The sequence below is a fragment of the Genypterus blacodes genome, unplaced genomic scaffold (genome assembly GCF_046128005.1).
Source record: "Genypterus blacodes isolate CSIRO-AG114 ecotype Tasmania unplaced genomic scaffold, CSIRO-AGI_Gbla_v1 ptg000037l_1, whole genome shotgun sequence".
NCBI lineage: Eukaryota > Metazoa > Chordata > Actinopteri > Ophidiiformes > Ophidiidae > Genypterus > Genypterus blacodes.
In genome coordinates, this window is record NW_027466850.1 from 2,801,786 (window position 1) to 2,822,890 (window position 21,105).

At 42.7% G+C, this 21,105-nt stretch overlaps 1 protein-coding gene and 1 long non-coding RNA gene across 4 annotated transcripts; both read right to left on the bottom strand.

Annotated features, from left to right (window-relative positions):
• Window positions 1-1,839: 1,839 nt before the first annotated feature.
• alpl (alkaline phosphatase, biomineralization associated) lies at window positions 1,840-11,117 on the bottom strand. Of its 2 annotated transcripts, none has more exons than XM_076147215.1 (12): window positions 10,817-11,117; window positions 8,349-8,505; window positions 7,772-7,891; window positions 6,795-6,910; window positions 6,440-6,614; window positions 5,606-5,781; window positions 5,324-5,464; window positions 5,142-5,211; window positions 4,875-5,009; window positions 3,756-3,947; window positions 3,503-3,622; window positions 1,840-2,835 (listed from the first exon to the last, which is right to left on the bottom strand). In XM_076147215.1, exons 2-12 carry the CDS (start codon window positions 8,419-8,421, stop codon window positions 2,570-2,572), a joined length of 1,584 nt encoding a protein of 527 aa, XP_076003330.1. In that variant the 5' UTR covers window positions 8,422-8,505; window positions 10,817-11,117; the 3' UTR covers window positions 1,840-2,569. The 2 variants fall into 2 exon arrangements, with proteins under 2 accessions (XP_076003330.1, XP_076003332.1); XM_076147217.1 differs by lacking the exon at window positions 10,817-11,117 and adding an exon at window positions 9,565-9,892.
• Window positions 11,118-20,236: 9,119 nt separating this feature from the next.
• On the bottom strand, window positions 20,237-20,907 carry LOC142996425 (uncharacterized). 2 transcript variants are annotated; one of them, XR_012961758.1, is made up of 3 exons: window positions 20,580-20,907; window positions 20,398-20,497; window positions 20,237-20,289 (listed from the first exon to the last, which is right to left on the bottom strand). It is a non-coding gene; the product is annotated as an uncharacterized LOC142996425 (long non-coding RNA). The 2 variants fall into 2 exon arrangements; XR_012961757.1 differs by lacking the exon at window positions 20,237-20,289 and having other exon boundaries at window positions 20,332-20,497.
• Between the last annotated feature and the right edge of the window lie 198 nt (window positions 20,908-21,105).

The window sequence follows — 21,105 nt, forward strand, 5'->3', positions numbered from 1 at the left end:
TTAATGGATACAATGACCCAGACCCGTTTTGCACTGCGAAACTTTTCGAGGCGGGGTTTGAAGCATGATACTGCAACTCTCAGCTCCTGCTCAATGTTTAGCTGGGATCTGTACTTTGAAGAATGCCCACAGCCCTCTGCCCTAAGAGTGGATACTGCTTTGGAGTGAAAGAGCTGATCTTGTCTGTGAGTTGAGGGAGGTGTTTATCTTTCACCGGCACGTTTTCGCCGACAAACTTAAGCGGCTTATCAGCGTGTTGGGGTGTGATGTGTTTAAGTGATGCCTTAATCTATTTGGCTTCATGCTGTCCGCTATCAACATTTTTGGACCCAGTAAGAGTACATGTAAACCAAGATAGCCATGACACGCCTGTTACACTGACACATGGGAACAGGGAAATGTGTTAGATACTGTACGAGTTCTGTCCTCTATATACACACACTGCTACTCAGTTTAGAATTAAACATGTGCATCCCTGAATATATAGACTCACTAAGAGCCAGTCGGTGCCTCAGGAGACTTTATGTCTGGTGAGGTCACTGCAGGTATTTCTATCGATGTGACTCAATCTAAGACATGAGAACATTGAGGTGACTGTTGTGCCACCGATTGACTCAGACAAAACACTTTCCTGTGCAGGTGCGGCATATCTCCACCAACCCAAACATGACTCAAGCTCAGACAAAAACATTTCTTTATAAAGGGTTGTTTACTAGGGAAGGCAGTCAAATGCTACAGCTGGAGCAGGGAAGACGAGGAGATGCCAATGTCACCCAAGAGACGACACCAAACAAATACAAAGTGCTGCACCTGTGGAAAGTCCATGCCGCCATGTACTTACCCAAATGAAAGAAAAAAGAAAAATAGTTTGGTTCAATATAAAGGAAGGCGGCAGGTAGGCAGAGAGCTCGATTTCCAAGAGGTATTTATTTAGAGCGCTCTCCATTCCATATGTAACTGATGCAAAATAAAAGTCAAGGACAAGAACTCAGTAATTCAAACAGCAACCTGCATAAGAGCACAAGACTGCACTAATCAAGAATGCATCACATGATATCTATCAGCTTTTTCAGCCCATTAAAAATTCCAGGCCTTGAAAAAAAAAAAACCTTATGTGGCAGACCTGCAGTAGGTGAACACAAGTGGATAAACGTGTTTTTTGCACATCAAACCTATTTCTTTAAGGCCCCAAAATGAAAACACAACTCACAAATATGCTGCCATTTGGCGACTTCACACTATTAATCAAGCAAACGTCAGAAAGCCCAGAGAAGTAGAGCCAAAGTAAATTTCACACAAGCTGTAATGCGTCACTGGAATCTAGTGGAGTGCAAGGGGTCGGACTCAATGCGTAAAGTAATCCATAGAGAAAACAAGCACAAGAGTTTACATTATACACAGATGGAACAAGACACACAACGGACATCAGGAATAACAACAAGGGTGCTGAGAACTCAGAACAGATGCAAATAATAATAGATGGAAATTAAATTACAAGGTACTCACATCAGGGCCAGGACCTGGACCTGGACCCAGACCAGGTCACAGACTAACACAAACCATCTCAGATAGGAAACAAAAACACAATCTGACAGAAGACAAAGGCAAACAGGCCAGGATGTATAAACTGGAGGGACCAATGAGGAAATGAGGTTCAGCCGTGTGACGACGGGGAGAGGAGAGCGACTGATTGGATGACTGAGTGTCATGTGACAGCAGGTGTGGGACACAAGAACAAAAGAGGGAGGAGCAAACAGAACACATGACCGAAAACACACGATCATAACAGTGACCATTCATATAGCAACAAAACTAACCACAAGATCATCAGGAAACAGATTATTATCAGAAGACAATTTACTTTATTGGTTGATTTCACAAGATTTCACTTCTCTTACTGGCCACAATTGTAGGTGGCTGAAGAAATACAAATACTGTCACCACTGACTTTGACCAATTTATGTTTTATACATTCAGTTGTCTCAGCTTTTAGGATGAAATTCCTTCTCTTGTTTTTCTGAACACAGAATGTGTAATGTGTCCCTGAAGTTCTTTTATCTACCTATGTTGAACGCACTTATTGGAAGTCGCTTTGGATAAAAGCGTCTGCTAAATGTACGTAATGTAATGTAATGTAATGTAATGTAATAATAGTTACATTGGAGATTGGATGCATGCCTATGAGGTCAAAGCTGTGTAATGAAAAAAAGGGTCAGACACTTTCAAAGCCAATCTATCTACTGAAATGTGGGGGTTTACGTTACACAAAGAGATAAAAACATTAGCATAAAACCACCTCACTTTAATAAAAAATATTCAAACAAAAAAAGGCAGTCTCTAATTTCACATTTATAACTGCAAATTTAACCAATTTCCAGTGTCGTGGTATTACCATTTGTCATTATTTGCCTGGATAGACTAAGAGAGTTCTATTAATTGCAAATTATAAATGACAGTGCCCTAACAATGGTGTCGGGATTAAATTTGTGTCACTAGTTACAAAACAGGCTGTGGCATTAAGAGGAAGAATGGGGGAGGAGGATGTGGTTTTTGTTTTTGTTTTTGTAGATCAGCACAGAAATCTGGTGACTGAGACGAGGGCCAGGATGCCAGAGAGGGCCGGGTGTAAACCGAGTGTCCCACTGCTTGACTTACAGTGTTCTCTGTTCTGGCCAATGCAGGCTGCGTATGCCATGACATGGGGGATATAATTCTGCTCATGGACGCCATGCAAAAGGTGAGCCAGGGGACCTTTAGCAAATACAGCCACATCCTCTCCTCCATGAGTCTCCATGCTGAGTGGCACTGCTGCCTGGGCCTGGTAGTTGTTGTCCTCTGAAAGGGAGAAACAGTGAAAATATGGTCAACAAAGATTTAGTTTACAAGATAAAACTAACTAAACAAAGCCAAAGTTGGCAATAGAAAACCACAATGGACTAAAATCCAGTAAACAATGATTATGCAACCAATTCATGTAAAAGATGTAAAAGCTAGTCTCCAAACCCAGTGTGAGCAACTGATATCGCAGTTTGAAAAGAAGACTGGATACGTGGGGATGAGCTATTGAGGGTTGTTATCCACACTGGGTCTAATGATGAAGGAATGGTGAAGGAAAAGATCCAGATTCTCCCTCCCTGGAGAAACTGAATGACTGTCAATCGCCTCATATATTCAACTCAGGCCCCATTCCAGCATCGGGGAAAGGATGTGAATCTTTTAGACTGACTCCTTGTCCTGAATACATGACCGACATCTGCCTGCCTCATATTGACAATTTCAATATCCTTTGTTACTAGTAAGGCCGCTTTACACCAGGCGGGGTTCATCCAAACGTTACTACTTGGAGGCAACCTACGTCATGCTCTCGGAATGCCATACCCAAACAGGAATGTATGCATTAACGCGAAAGACAGCTGGAAGCACAGCTGGAAGCACAGCACAAAGGATCATCAAAATTTGGATCCCTGTATCTGGCAGTGTAAATGTAAATGATTTAACTTACGGTAGTCTATAGTGGAAACGTTCTCTCTTCCACCATTAAGCAATTTGTAACCTGGTCCATTCCCATATAGGATGGAGGTGAACGGCTTCTCATCAACATCACTCATCATTGGGGCCAAACCTGAGGATCGGAGACAAAGCAGAAGGCCTTCATCATCAGAACCAAACCAGAAAATTAAACTTAACTGAATTTAAAGCACGAAAAGGGACACACAATATGGGCATAATTTCATCATGTTATCATCATCACATACCAAAAATTGTGTTCCCTCTTTGTGTGTAGCCTCCAAAGCTGAACACATGAGAATGGTCAGCAGTAACTAGGGTCAGGGTATCATGGGTGCTGGTCATGAGGTCGGCCCGTCCGACGGCGCGGTCCATCTCCACTGCCTCATGCAGAGCTTGTTTGGCTTTGCCCTCATGGTGTCCGTGATCAATACGTCCACCTGCCACACAAACACCTCCAGTTAGCTGGTAATATGTGATACACACTAGCTCTGATAACCACATGATGACATGTAGATTTTTGCCAGAACCTCCACAGTCATTGACGCACTACGCACAGTATTTTAAACTCTGACCTTCATTTTGAAATTATTTCGGGCTTAGTAACCTTGAAGTTTACTTTAATTTGATCGACGATGTTATTTTGTTGAATCAGTAAGTTGTAGCCTGTAACTCAGCGCTAATCATCACCACTGCTCAAAGATCCATTCAATGACCTCACGCAACCTTGCTGCTTCCAGAAACCATGCCTTAGCGTTTGGTAGTTTCCACCCAAAGTAACTCATTAAAAGCAATTCTGGATGGACGCCAGATAAACTGAGAAAATCCACTGATGATCCCTTCTGTCCTGCTGCTCCCCCCTACCGCTCTGAAGCGAAACGTCATCACTGGGCTAGCCGTGAGAAAACTACCGACCATGCTGTGTCTTGGGACAGCCAACAACCACTGAATCACGGTCAGCAATCCCTTAGTTACCCTGGGTTATCTGAGGACATCACTACAGCAATACAGTTTACGAGGTCCTCCTTGCTGCTCGGGTGCTGCGGATCTCATCTAAGAGTTGGTTAGTTACAAACACCTCACCTCCGAACATTCCGTACTTTCGTACTGACCTCCCTAATGCCTATTATTATAAAGAACTACAGGTTTTCAGCAGTTCGTTGGCCTGAGGGAACTGTAACACCCATAATCACTGTTGTGTGCGTTGTGTGCGTTGTGTTTGACTAACTATCGCTAAATGTGAACTGTACGTAACAGTTCCCACTAATATACAAAGTTGTCTTAAAGAATGGACCTGCCATTTAAATTCCACTACATCGAATCTGTCTCATCTCATCTCTATCCAATTTCAAACTCAACAAATTTGCCTTCCACAAGCAGGTAAAATCCTCTGGGGTTCCTCTTCAGGATATTAACAGCCACTGCCACCATCTCTGTCAGTGAGGGATCATTTTCCGTGTTCCTCTCCAACTCGTATGTCAGATCTCCAGGTTCAAAGAGTCCTGGGTTCACAGGAAGTATACAAGGAGAGATTGGATATCAAAATCATCAAAATAGGCCTGCAGCAGATACATGAATAACTGTATGCCTGTTCATTTAATCTTGAATCTGACGTTTGAAGTGCAGAAACTCACCAAGTACATAATCCACGTTGTTAGGATTTAGTGATAAGAGCTGCTGCCTGTTCCATACATAATGGCTATTCTGCAAGGAAAAGGAAAGGCCATAATATAGCATGTACATTGTATGTTTTTATGAGATGAGAGGAAGTGAAGACTGGCAGGAGTAAAGAGAGGGATGAGAAGGAGAAACTCACCTTATCCTTCATTCTGTCAGTCCACTCCTGCACCAAGTTCCTTCCATCTTTGCGGGTGCCGCTGTGCTTTGCAATTCCAGGGTACTCCACATCTGACGTGTTTTTCGGGAACATATACTTCCTCCCTCCACCCATAACAACCTGCACAGCCACAGAACAGAGTGCAAACTTCAGTCTAGGTCCTATCTTTTACAGGACCAAATCGGAAAATGTGCTGGACTGAGCAAAAATGCACTAAAATGTAAACTATAAACTGATTACACTTCAATGAATTTGACTTACATCTATATTGGGAATGTTCTCAAAGAGCTGTCTGGCAATATCCTTGCATCCAGCTTGTAATGCCTCACTTGGCATCTCGTTATCAGAGTACCAGTCTCTGTCGGCACAGTGTGCATAAGCAGCGCTGGGAGTTGCGTGGTTCACACGAGTTGTTGTCACTATCCCCACCGACTTGCCTGCAGTCAGCACAGACACGGATAATCGTCAGAGTGGGCAAAGAATTACAACTTTCACTGCATGGTTTTCAGTTTCATCTAAATGATTGGTCAAGTAGTAAAAACATTCAAGGTGAAATACAATAGTTTGAAAAGCTTTTCTTCCTGACACACTCCCTCTCCTCTCTTGACCCTCACACCAACCACTTATCTTTGCACATTCTCTTACACAATTCCCTTTTAAACAGATTGCATAAAGGCAGAGCACATGCTTAACCTAAGTCACTGGTGGGCCTCACAGATGTAGAGAGAGTTATTTGTTCACATAAAAACTGGCACCAGACTTTGAACACAATAGGTCCTGCCTGTGGTGGAAATTCTGTTAAAAAAAGGTTCAAGGTCTATGGAGAGTCTTTCATGGTCTTTTACTCATCACACCTGCAAGCATGGATGCATAACAGCAAACAGGGTGTCAGTCTAAATAGCTGCAATGGACAAAATACCTCCCGCTCTCTCTCTGTCTGTACTTTGTACACACAATCACAGGAGCAGGGTTTCCTCCCAGATAGTCAGATGGTTCCTTATCACATGCATTTGTTATGTGACCTATGTGATTATGATTACACAACATTGGGATTTTATCTTGTGCTATCTGTATACATATAAAATGTCACTCTACCTGCATCTTTGGCCCATTTGAGGATGGACGTGACCTCGTTGCCTTGTGTGGTGTTACACTGGGATCGGACAGCTGCTGCACTCAATCCCACCGTTCCCTCATTGGCCTTGACCCCACAGAGGTATGCTGTGGCTGTGCCAGCACTGTCTGCCACCTGTGCATTTGTATTGTATGTCTGCAGAAACATTTGTGCAGAAATTTGAGATAATTTCACAATATTGTTCTTTTGATGAAGAAAAAGGTTTTACAAACACATTGTTCGGTGTGATGTTACTTTAGCGTGAAACACGAGTCAAAGAACTAGTCATGAAGCCATTAATGAACACAGTCAGATCAATACTGGTTGAAATCAGACCTTGGCCAACGACACAAAAGGGAACTTGTCCATCTCCAGCAGAGACTCCTCCCCACTCGATCCACTTAACTGACCCTTTAATATCCGAGCAGCTGTGACTGTGGCAATGCCCATCCCTGTAAAGACACAAGGTTGGTCAAATGTTAGGATCAGTTTGTCAGGGGATACGTTAACGCATCCTATGATCCATTTGTCCCATAGTAACTAACTCAGAACGGGATGATCGCTCTTTGCCTTCTATCTGTGAGCCAAAAGATTTCATTTGTGACTAGCAGATGTACCTGTTCATCATAATGAGAAGATAGGTCAGTCACATATATTGTAAAGATTTAACATTAGCCAGACCTTGAAGAGGTAAGTGTGTTTCATTTTGTTGTTTATCTTTCAGGAATACATTCAATTGGAGACAATTACAGGAAAACACAACATCAAGTGACAGATGCACACCCATCATATGAAGAAGTGTAATCATATAGTATGATCATATTGTGTAACATATGGTACATAGTCCCCTGGTGATCCTTTTTAGTACCGCTACATCAACAGGATTTTTTTTTCAGGCTGTAAATCCAGCAAAAACATCTGAGAAACAATGGAAGGGTAAAGTAAATAATTTCTTGTTTTGCTTACTGTTAAACAAAGATTTATAAACACGATTCATGTTATTCTCTAATACACGTGCAACACTGCACAAGAATGTCATGTTGACCTAGTAGTACAATCACAAAAGGCCCATTGGAGGATAACGTTATGGCATGAGCAATGAGGAACCAGACACAAACAGAATCCTGGTAATGTGACGGCAGCACAGTTGGTTTGATTTTCAATTCATCCACTTCTTATGTCTTGGTGAAATCTTGGATAATGATCAGCAATCAAGGCTCTTTATCAACAGTTTGAATATCTGATGGGGATCTTACAGAATGACATCATACAGGATGATTTCCGAATTTCACAGAACAAATCAGTGTTCTTACCGTCTCCCAGGAATAGGATGAGGTTCTTGGCTTTATTCGTATTGAGCTTCTCCAGTGTCAGAGCATTCTTCAAGGTACGCTGGGCCCAAGCCCGCCAAAACTTGGGATCTTTCTCTTGCTCTGTGTATACCAGTAAACATGTCTGGTTAGAGGAATCAGCTACACATACAAGTTTGGGAATTCTCATGAATTAGGGGAACTATTAAGAGGGGGAGACAGATTCATATTTAACTCACAGATTATGCATGGACATCTACATGTTAATAATTAACCGGGTTATGTTAAAGGTTCAGCTAACCCCCACCCAGTGTGGCAAACATATGCTGTATAATTGTACAGTGGAGTCAATACTTGTCAAGGAGAATATTAAAGAATACATTTATGTAAATTTCATGGCACAGCCAAACTATTTATACTAACATAGATCTTGAAATGTTTGGGCACCAATAAATAAAGCTTCCAAACATTTCCCAACAACATAGAATGCTTTCTCCATGTATGGGACACCTCTTGGATTACGTCAGCAGGACAATTGTTATTTCTGTTGCAGCGACTGAGTAGCAGGAAAGCAATTTACCAGGGAATTGTGGTTTCCCGAAGGTGCTGATGACCAGATAGGAGCAAACAATGAGCAGAGTCATCATCTTCATGTTGACGTCTCTCTGTGGTTGCAACGTTACAGCCAAAACATGCAACTTTGCAGGGTTGAGGGAGACCGTCCAGTCACTTCACAGCTATGAATTAGAAACACACACACTTGTCATCAAGAGCACACTCCCTCATTACATAATCAATATTTGCTGGTCCATCCAAAGTGCTAACACATGTACTTACTGTACATCATGCACCACCTTGACCATATGTTTACATATTTAATGTGCACAATTTGTATAACTGCTCAGTGCCTACTAGAACCACAGCTTTGCTCCATTGACCATTAGGAATCTCTAATGGAGTAGTTCTTCAAAGCGTAATAGGAAATGGACAGTAGTTATGGAAGTTGCAATAATACTAGTTCCCTTCTCCGAAGTAGGGTTTCCAAATAAAGAAGCGAGTCACAATTAAGATTCACTTCATTAAAACTGTGGAGGGCAGATATTTATTTGTTCTGAACTTTGTTTCACTCTGCTGGGGCTGAGGAGAATGGTGAAGATGATCTGGAGATCTTTTTGTGACCACAAGTACTCACAGCCAGGGGACCCCTACCTAGTCAGGCTTTCGTCTATAATTACCCATAGCCTTATAGTACCCAAGTACTTATAGTCAAGGTCACTTTAATGGGATAGAGCAGCATAGCACTGAAAGGTTTAGAGGCCATTATAAAGCTGATTAAGACAACTGACTGACTGACTGGACACCTCCACCCAAGCTAAATATGTATTGTTATCATTATCATATCATCATATCTTACGGACATATGATTCCTTTGTTTTGGTACCAAACCTGAAAACAGATCAAGATACAATTCCCATTCAATTTAATGTTAAAATGATTTTTAAAAAAAAAGGAAGGGGGATTATGTGAACATTTTCCAGGCTGCCCTCATCTGATTAGTGAACCAAGTGCTGCAGCATCTACAAAACCTCCCCTCTACAGCAACTTGTAAATTAGAAATTGCCACAATAAACCTCATTTGTTAACGGGGATATCCTCCTGAAGTAATTACTCGCTTACTGAAAGGTAATATTTACCTAAAAAGACGCCTGGACCAGTTAACATTTTATAAACAGAATGGATTTGTCTGCCATCTTCCCTTTACAGCTTCCAACAATCACCCTGTAAATATACTGTACCTCCAAAACCGACCAGGAAAAAACTCAAAGCAAATCATTTGTATGAATCCTTCGCTCCAGCAGACCAAGCGGTGGTCTCAGAAGCTCAGGGGGCCACCGAGGGGCAACACCCCGGCCAGTCTGCAGGTGAAGTAGCAGAGCACAGCCAGCACAACCACCAGCAGGATGCCAGTCAGGACGGTGGTTAGTATCACATTGGTTACTACATCAGTCATGCCTTAAAGCTTTAGGGTGATCAAAATAAGTCCAAACCCCATCTGGATGTGGAGGAAATGACCAGCGAGCAGCCTCACCCTCTCACGCTCTCACTCCCTCAGCTCTGTTCAGCTCCCTCAGCTCTCTGACTGAGCTGTGAAATTTAAGCTGCTACACACAGACACATGAATGCATCCCTGTAGCTGCTTCCACCCATAGATAGATAGAGCCACTAGCAATGCTTCAACACATTCAACCAAAACTATTTACTTACTTACTTATCAATTTTCACAGGATCAGCTCTAAGACGATGATGATGGAAAGATGATGCAGGAGACTCTTTAAGATTGTTATCCTCTACTCATTTCCTCCTCTCTGCTCACTTTGGCAAGCACACTCGGTCCTCTTGCCAGTTTGAAACAGGCAACTTGATTTGCTTCTCACAGCAGGCTGGCTGATCCAACCACTTGTATGCCCACAGAATAATGAACACCTAAACTGCTACTAAACACAGACTTGTTGACTTGTTGTTGAGTGAAGTTATAATTTACGATTTTACGAGCTAAACACGTGAAAGAGACATAATTGATTCTATGGCTATTAGCAGTTTACATCAAAGCGGCCAAAACTTCTTCATGACAAAACCCCGCCAAATGGATCGCAGTAAAATGTGATTCGGAGCAGAATTACGTCACAAAGGAAGATCACATACAACGGAGTCATAAACCAACGGAGACGTTTTAATGCAAGATCACATCCGAGATCAATGAAACGAACCAACAACCTGCAGCGGCGCAGACCCGAGATCCTAACGGTCCAAATGCTGGAGACGGAAAAGCTCGATGCCGGTTCAACAGTTGAACAAAGTCCCATTTAAATACCAGAGTGATGCTTTCAGAATGAGAAGAAATTCGGAGGCAAATCCAGAGGGGATGCTGAGAGGGAAGACAAAACGAGCGCACCCCGTGTGTCCACAGTTCAGTTCACACACACTCCTCCGTCGATCAATCCGCTATCTGTATTAAACAAGCAAAAAGTTCATTCTACTTTGACTTACAGAAAGAGTCGTTCAGTTCTAAATCTGCATCCGGAGCGTTGAAAACTTGGGTCTTGGAAACGAGCTTCCCCTCCTCCAGCGTGGGTCTGCGGCCGCGGGGGGATGAGAGTGACGGCGGCTCGCTGCTCACTGGGGGAACGCGGACAGTGAGCTCCGCCTCCAGGACACCCGCGGCCCTGAAGAAGCGGCGTCGTAACCACCCAGCCAGCCAGTGTGTGTGTGTGTGTGTGTGTGTGTGTGTGTGTGTGTGTGTGTGTGTGTGTGTGTGTGTGTGTGTGTGTGTGTGTGTGCGCGCGCGCGCGTGTATGCGTGTGCGTGCAGGTGTGTGCTGTGTTGGATTTATAGCATCTGTCAGGAAAAGTGAGGGAATGTTTACACACGAAGAATGATCAAGGCAGGACAGGATGTGCTTCCTGACTGTATCCAGGAGTAATTAGCAGTGATACAGGTCATTCAGTTGTAAGTCCTGTCCGGCAACAAGTGTCACGTACCCTCTTCTGGTGGACTCCAGCATCAGCTTGGGCCTGGAGGTTGAAGTCTTGCACCACCTGGAGGCGAACCCTCAGCCTCTGGCAATAGTCCATCTCTGTTTCCCCTCAAATCTCTGGTTCAGATGGAGCTCCGAACACCAAAGTCACTGAAGTGTGTCTGAAGCTAAACATGAGGGCAGCAGGCACTGGCTGGACTCTTGCACTGCAGTCCAGCATGACCACAGGACCAGGGGCAGGTGACAGTCTGAGTCTCGCTGGTCTAGGCATCTCTGAAGACCTGAGACTCATCTGAAAATTCAGATGAAAGTTGCTGCAAGGAGGAGACGGAGGTAGAGATGATGTCGTCAGTCACCACCAAAGCAAGTAGACGATGTAACCGCCCTGTCAGCGACCAGTCCGACTGGACCACCCCACCTGACTGTGTATGGTTGGAACATTAAGTCCCTTTGATTTCTGCTTTCACAAAAAAACAATTTAATCTGTAAGTGTCCCTACTCATCTTGGTGCAAAGATCAACAAAATCAGTGTGTTCAACATAAACGGAGCTGCTGTGCCGCATGGTGCCGTTCGGGGATTCAAACTAATCTCTTATGATCAAAATTCTTCTACTGTTTGCAGAAGCTCTTCCACTTGTCTGAAATGTTTCAAACATTAGCTCTTGATGCATCCGGTTTGTCTTGTTTTCGGTTTTCATCAAAGTATCATACACACTGTAAAATAGATAATGGCACCCACTCATTTTGTACAAACCTCACAGTGACTTTAAGGACCAACTTTGCCACTTTGTTTACTTGTCTGTTGTATTTCTGCTATAAGCTGTCAACACTATAGATGAAGAAACTGGCTTTGTAACTACTGTGCAGTGGGTCCAGGCAGCATGTGCCACAAGTGCCACGTCACTCATCTGGGCTTCAGTTCTATAACATGTCTTATCTAACTTACTGAACAATCTTTTTTTTATTTTAAATTAGTTTGACAATTATAGTATAATTTTATATATCAACTTGCGGAGACGGTTAAGGCTGCGTATCTCTTTAATCAATCACACATGAGAGCTATATCACACGTCACAGTGAATGCAAGCACCGGGCTCTTCCTAGAGCCAACATAATTTTATATCAAAGAGTTACAGGGTGGGGGCCTTTCTGTAGTTCTATTGTTGGCCCTGGCTATCTTAGTGACCATGTCAAGGTGACCGGGCAAGACATAATGTTGCTCCCTCGCTGATGATGGATGAACGATTCTGGTAAAACATTCAAGGTTAAAAACAAATTGAGTACTTCCTTTCTAATATTGAACAGTTACATAATATTAAATGATTGCCAAGAACACAAGGTTAACTTGCTAAACTTGATATACATATTTTAGGTGGAACCAAACAACCAGTGACGGGCAAAAACTAGCATCAATATGCTCGGAAATTTCCCTCACGACCTCCTTGCCTCTCAACTTAATCATGGGCGATCACGCTTTTGCGCTGGTCGTAGTTCCATAACAATACATACAAGAAATAGGTTATAGATGGAATGTAAGCCTGGCAGATCTTGTCAAGTCAGCATTTTGCCTGTGGTGCGCAGTTGTGTGTAGATCAAAAATATAAACCAACAATGTAGAACTGAAATATGAATTGCTTAACTGTGATTATTGAGTAAATGAATTACATATTTAACTGAAAATAATATCAAAATGAGATTTGCATAAACTTCAACACACTCAAGACTTCATCCTACAGGAATATTGTAGTTCCTGCATTTACCAATACAGATGCAAACACTATGAGTAACAAATGCATGTCAATATGCTGATACAGAGTATACATATATCAACCCAATACTGATACAGGAAGTGCAAAGTTCATATATGGTGATATAAATGTCCTCATGCATGGCAATTATCAATCTAATAAGAAAATAAACATAATATTGGTTGGCGCCACACGTTTCTCAAACTCAGCAGCAGCATACACACACACACACACACACACACACAGCTGAGGCTACACTGATGACAAGATGATGTGAACATTGTCAGTGCACAGCCTGGAGAGAGAAAGCTGCTGTCTGACCTCCCTGACGACAGAACCCAAACTGTATTTGTATTCTGCCATGATAAGCCATATGATTGCTACACTTACCTTCCACGTATTGCAGACAACATGACACATGTTGCCTCCCACCACAAAAGCAAACACTCAAATTCCTGAGAGATGGAACTGGAGGTCTTGGATGAACACGCGAGGTTGGCAGGCTATGTTGGTGGAAACATTGACACCGCTACCATCTGTATTGGTGGAGGTTGTTTTACGGACAATGGCAGTGTGGTTTTAACGATGCTGATTCAGCTATGCAGACTGGCATAACGCAATAGAGTATACAGGAATGGTGACTAAATGATTAAAATGAGAGAGAATAGAGAAGCGAGAACATTGACACATTGACATACTTTTGCCACAAACCAATGTAAGACTGGCACACAGTTTCCTAGGATCCTCCGCTGACTAGAGAAAGAAATGTGTGACCGCATCCACAACTTGGTTCATTGCCCCCTCCCCCAGAGGTCAGGGGACTGAGACCACGTTCCTTCACCATTTGTCTGTTAATTATCCCTCCATGTGACCAGATGTGTGGGGTGTTATCCAATAATAATACATTATTGGACCGCATTCCGTTCTGGGGTTAAGGCATCGTACTTGGCCTTAACATACACTGGAGGCGGACGTCTTTTTCTGCTTTGCTTCCTCCATACCGACCCGAGCTCGGAGATGTCAGTTGATGGCCTACTCGTGCCCTATGTCCAGAATTTCTGTGGCTGCTGTCCAACGTTGTGGAAAGAGTCACAGAACTCGGTGAGAGGGGGCGAGAGCTACGCATAGACCGTAATTTCCATGCCAGGCAGCGACAGGAAAATGGTTTTGGCTTTGAGTGGAATTTGAATCGGTTCTTAATCTCTCTTTCAGCCAAATGAAAGTGAAGGCTTTAGGTTGTCACTATAAAAATGCAAATTTAAACAGACTCGCCAATTTGTGGAGGATGAAAACAGAATTTCCAAATAATTTTCAACTTGCTTCAGTGGAGCATCACATTGGGGTCACCAACTGTAAGAATGAAAAAAGGTCACATCCAAACGTACTTATTATTCAGAACAGAGACGGTTAACTTGCTAAACTTGATATACATATTTTAGGTGGAACCAAACAACCAGTGACGGGCAAAAACTAGCATCAATATGCTCGGAAATTTCCCTGACGACCTCCTTGCCTCTCAACTTAATCATGGGCGATCACGCTTTTGCGCTGGTCGTAGTTCCATAACAATACATACAAAAAATAGGTTATAGATGGAATGTAAGCCTGGCAGATCTTGTCAAGTCAGCATTTTGCCTGAGGTGCGCAGTTGTGTGTAGATCAAAAATATAAACCAACAATGTAGAACTGAAATATGAATTGCTTAACTGTGATTATTGAGTAAATGAATTACATATTTAACTGAAAATAATATCAAAATGAGATTTGCATAAACTTCAACACACTCAAGACTTCATCCTACAGGAATATTGTAGTTCCTGCATTTACCAATACAGATGCAAACACTATGAGTAACAAATGCATGTCAATATGCTGATACAGAGTATACATATATCAACCCAATGCTGATACAGGAAGTGCAAAGTTCATATATGGTGATATAAATGTCCTCATGCATGGCAATTATCAATCTAATAAGAAAATAAACATAATATTGGTTGGCGCCACACGTTTCTCAAACTCAGCAGCAGCATACACACACACACACACAGCTGAGGCTACACTGATGACAAGATGATGTGAACATTGTCAGTGCACAGCCTGGAGAGAGAAAGCTGCTGTCTGACCTCCCTGACGACAGAACCCAAACTGTATTTGTATTCTGCCATGATAAGCCATATGATTGCTACACTTACCTTCCACGTATTGCAGACAACATGACACATGTTGCCTCCCACCACAAAACCAAACACTCAAATTCCTGAGAGATGGAACTGGAGGTCTTGGATGAACACGCGAGGTTGGCAGGCTATGTTGGTGGAAACATTGACACCGCTACCATCTGTATTGGTGGAGGTTGTTTTACGGACAATGGCAGTGTGGTTTTAACGATGCTGATTCAGCTATGCAGACTGGCATAACGCAATAGAGTATACAGGAATGGTGACTAAATGATTAAAATGAGAGAGAATAGAGAAGCGAGAACATTGACACATTGACATACTTTTGCCACAAACCAATGTAAGACTGGCACACAGTTTCCTAGGATCCTCCGCTGACTAGAGAAAGAAATGTGTGACCGCATCCACAACTTGGTTCATTGCCCCCTCCCCCAGAGGTCAGGGGACTGAGACCACGTTCCTTCACCATTTGTCTGTTAATTATCCCTCCATGTGACCAGATGTGTGGGGTGTTATCCAATAATAATACATTATTGGACCGCATTCCGTTCTGGGGTTAAAGCATCGTACTTGGCCTTAACATACACTGGAGGCGGACGTCTTTTTCTGCTTTGCTTCCTCCATACCGACCCGAGCTCGGAGATGTCAGTTGATGGCCTACTCGTGCCCTATGTCCAGAATTTCGGTGGCTGCTGTCCAACGTTGTGGAAAGAGTCACAGAACTCGGTGAGAGGGGGCGAGAGCTACGCATAAACCGTAATTTCCATGCCAGGCAGCGACAGGAAAATGGTTTTGGCTTTGAGTGGAATTTGAATCGGTTCTTAATCTCTCTTTCAGCCAAATGAAAGTGAAGGCTTTAGGTTGTCACTATAAAAATGCAAATTTAAACAGACTCGCCAATTTGTGGAGGATGAAAACAGATTTTCCAAATAATTTTCAACTTGCTTCAGTGGAGCATCACATTGGGGTCACCAACTGTAAGAATGAAAAAAGGTCACATCCAAACATACTTATTATTCAGAACAGAGACGGTTAACTTGCTAAACTTGATATACATATTTTAGGTGGAACCAAACAACCAGTGACGGGCAAAAACTAGCATCAATATGCTCGGAAATTTCCCTCACGACCTCCTTGCCTCTCAACTTAATCATGGGCGATCACGCTTTTGCGCTGGTCGTAGTTCCATAACAATACATACAAAAAATAGGTTATAAATGGAATGTAAGCCTGGCAGATCTTGTCAAGTCAGCGTTTTGCCTGAGGTGCGCAGTTGTGTGTAGATCAAAAATATAAACCAACAATGTAGAACTGAAATATGAATTGCTTAACTGTGATTATTGAGTAAATGAATTACATATTTAACTGAAAATAATATCAAAATGAGATTTGCATAAACTTCAACACACTCAAGACTTCATCCTACAGGAATATTGTAGTTCCGGCATTTACCAACACAGATGCAAACACTATGAGTAACAATTGGATGTCAATATGCTGATACAGAGTATACATATATCAACCCAATACTGATACAGGAAGTGCAAAGTTCATATATGGTGATATAAATGTCCTCATGCATGGCAATTATCAATCTAATAAGAAAATAAACATAATATTGGTTGGCGCCACACGTTTCTCAAACTCAGCAGCAGCATACACACACACACACACACACACAGCTGAGGCTACACTGATGACAAGATGATGTGAACATTGTCAGTGCACAGCCTGGAGAGAGAAAGCTGCTGTCTGACCTCCCTGACGACAGAACCCAAACTGTATTTGTATTCTGCCATGATAAGCCATATGATTGCTACACTTACCTTCCACGTATTGCAGACAACATGACACATGTTGCCTCCCACCACAAAAGCAAACACTCAAATTCCTGAGAGATGGAACTGGAGGTCTTGGATGAACACGCAAGGTTGGCAGGCTATGTTGGTGGAAACATTGACACCGCTACCATCTGTATTGGTGGAGGTTGTTTTACGGACAATGGCAGTGTGGTTTTAACGATGCTGATTCAGCTATGCAGACTGGCATAACGCAATAGAGTATACAGGAATGGTGACTAAATGATTAAAATGAGAGAGAATAGAGAAGCGAGAACATTGACACATTGACATACTTTTGCCACAAACCACTGTAAGACTGGCACACAGTTTCCTAGGATCCTCCGCTGACTAGAGCAACTTAAAGCATCGTACTTGGCCTTAACATACACTGGAGGCGGACGTCTTTTTCTGCTTTGCTTCCTCCATACCGACCCGAGCTCGGAGATGTCAGTTGATGGCCTACTCGTGCCCTATGTCCAGAATTTCTGTGGCTGCTGTCCAACGTTGTGGAAAGAGTCACAGAACTCGGTGAGAGGGGGCGAGAGCTACGCATAGACCGTAATTTCCATACCAGGCAGCGACAGGAAAATGGTTTTGGCTTTGAGTGGAATTTGAATCGGTTCTTAATCTCTCTTTCAGCCAAATGAAAGTGAAGGCTTTAGGTTGTCACTATAAAAATGCAAATTTAAACAGACTCGCCAATTTGTGGAGGATGAAAACAGAATTTCCAAATAATTTTCAACTTGCTTCAGTGGAGCATCACATTGGGGTCACCAACTGTAAGAATGAAAAAAGGTCACATCCAAACATACTCATTATTCAGAACAGAGACGGTTAACTATGTTTTATCTGACTCCATTATTAATAAGAATGACACTGTGATTTACTGCACAATAGAAGCTTCATGAATGCCGAATCATTTCTTAACATGAGCTGACATTAAACAGTAAAATTACCCGCTGACCAGAGAAGGAAATGTGCGACTGCATCCTCAACTTGGGTCATTGCCCCCTTCCCCCAGAGTTGAGGAGACTGAGACCACGTTCCTTCACCATTTCCAATTATCCCTCCATGTGACTAGATGTGTAGGGTGTTATCTGAGAACAGTATTGGACCACAGGCAGCATTCCTTTCTGGGCTTAAAGCATCAGTTTGTGTCAGTGTGTTAAAAAAAGTAAAATCTCCTTGACTGACGTACAAACTAAATATAAGAGTGCTTTAGGAATGTGAGTGGGAGTCTTCAGACCCTGAAGTGCAGGCATTTGCAAAATTACCATGCGCCAGAGAGACTTGGCCCCAGAAAAGCTTTTGTTTGGCATCGTACTGAGTGTGCTACAAAGCTGTTGAGGGTGAGAAAATACAGTATTATGACTTCAGAGTACATGACAATCGCGCAAAAGCTATGTGAGCCGTCACCGCCAATTTACTTTCTGTGATTTTGAATCCATTGAAAACTATTTTGTTTTGGTAAAATACTCTGCGCTGCCCTCTCAAGGTTTATACCAGCAGGTGCCCTCATGCAGATACAACAACAGACTAATGTTTCCTCAGAACAGTAACTATATCAGAAGAGTAACTGTAACCTAAACAGACCTGTATGATGTTAGACAATTTCAGGCAGTGTGGTGTTTGTGTCCAAGAAAGGAGACTGGCTTCCAAAGTTGGGTCCCTTTCTAGGCACCTAAATGACCAAATTAATGGGGATACCGGAGAGGATGGATGGAGAAGGATTATTCTAACATTCCCTCACAATTCTTCCACAGCTTTTTACCCCAACAACACAATAGCAACTTTAAGAGCAAAACTACACTTAAAGAGGGCTGTATGAAATAGGTGCATTTTCCAGACAGTAGCTCCATCCATCCCAGACCCCATGTGGAGATCACTCGAAATAATACAGACTGAGCGCTCAGTCCAACCAAGACTGAGAGCAGAACACACTCGTCCAACACCCACACACTGTCAGTCTGGAGCTGGTCACTGTCACATCTTGGGTAAGATTTGCAAAAAGTGTTACTTCCTTTAAATGTTTAATTCAAGAACCTACAATTCTCTGTCCAAGATCCTATGAGCGGTCTAAATTATACATATCAGAATAATATGACAGTTGTGAATTACTAATCATGTAGTTCATGTTTGGCTCTTACACTGTCAATCCAATTACACTTTTACAAATACATTTCAAGAAAAACCTTTGCACCATAGTCTAACTGTGAATCTGGCACAGTGGAGCCTCCAGAAATGTTTCAGTGGCCAGATGGGGCCTCTGAAAATCTTGAGGCGGCCCAGCAAAACCAAAAGTAACCTCCTGTCATTTTGTCAGTGCCTCGCCTCTAAACCACACAACATAGCATGTCATAATGTAAACCTTGCCTTTCACTCTGGCGGGTACCCTTATGTTGCGAATCCCTCCTAAAACTCTTCTCTGCCTCTCTCCCGCTATCTCTGTTACTTTAAACAGCTCAGCCGAAGTATTAAACTCCTCCACCATTGCCACCTCTGCTTCTTGCATCCTCTGTCAACCTGTCCATCAGCATTACATTAAAGAAAGGCCTCAGAGCCGGTCACACTGCCCTCGTACGTATCCTGCACCATTCTTACAAACTTCTCCGCTACTCCTGGCTTCCTTGTAGAGGACCACACCTCCTATGCTTTCTCTCTTTCTCTATGCAACTTCCTCTGACCTTTTCTGTACCTCTCGCTGAACATTCTCAAAGCAAACATCTCGCCTGTAGTGCTCTTTCCTGGCATGAAACCCTACTGCTGCTCCATAAACATCACCTCCTCTTCACTCAGCTTCCCACAACCTCATGCTGTGGCTGAGCAACTTTATACCTCTGTGGTTATGACAGCTCTGCACATCACCCTTATTCTTGAACATCTGTACCAGTACACTTCTTTCCCACTCCACGCCATACACCTTTAGCCTTCGTCACCTCTCTCCTCACCTCACACAGCATCTCTATATACTCCAGTCTAATTCCTTTGTCTCTCTAAATATACCACTTCTTCTTCATCAACCTTCTCCTCTGTATACTTTCCCAATAGCAAATGACATAAGACATAAGACAAAAACTATCTCTAAGAAAAAAGTCATTTTAGGATTTAAGAGATTTAAGATAGTTTATTTAAGTCATTTTGCATGCAACTGACAGCAAATACAGACAATTGAAATTTGTCTTGCACCCCCTACATATCACACACACAAACACATGCACTACAGAGGGGGTGCAGGGCAGCCATTCTTCGGCACCCGTGGAGCAGTTGGGGGTTCGGTGCCTTGCTCATGTGCACCTCAGCAGTGCTCTGGAGGCAAACTGGCAACTCACTAGCTACCAGTCTGCTTACTTGGTCCACACGGGGGACTTGAACCGGCGACCCTCCGGTTCCCAGCTGTCCGGCCCAGCGGACTGAGCTACTGCCGTCTAGTAAAGATGGTCAAAAACCAAAACTCAATACCTTCAGTATATTAATTAATCTGAAATAATTTAAAACAGATGATTGTACCTTTATTGATATGGAGTAACCCATCCAAAATGTAGTCAGTCTAATTTAAAGCACAGACTACTTGCAGTTGACAGTGGTGTCCTGTAGATGTCACAGTAAGCCCAGCGCATTCTGCTCAACTAGCGTTGACAAATTTACATTAAGCTACCACGTTCTTTGAGAAATGCATCTTTCTGTCCCACAACAATCAGCATAGCTACATTACAGACTGAAAGCAGAATAAAGTGTTGAACGTTACGTTTTTGAACCCACGTTGGTCTCACAAAGCCAAAATGAGGAAAGTCCGTCCTTATTTGTTCTATTTATGCTCTACGGATACAAACCTAACTGATCCACTGTTCGATTGAAGCATATGATGGTCAGCTTTATGCCGGAAATCAATATTTGCAGAGCAAAAGCAGAAGCATCAAAATCAACTCAGAGGATTCACTGTACCTACTTCCGTCTTCGGTTTAAAGGCATTAAAAACATTTGGCCCACATTACATTTCTTTCTTACGTGGTACGCGAGTGTTTTCTAATCATAC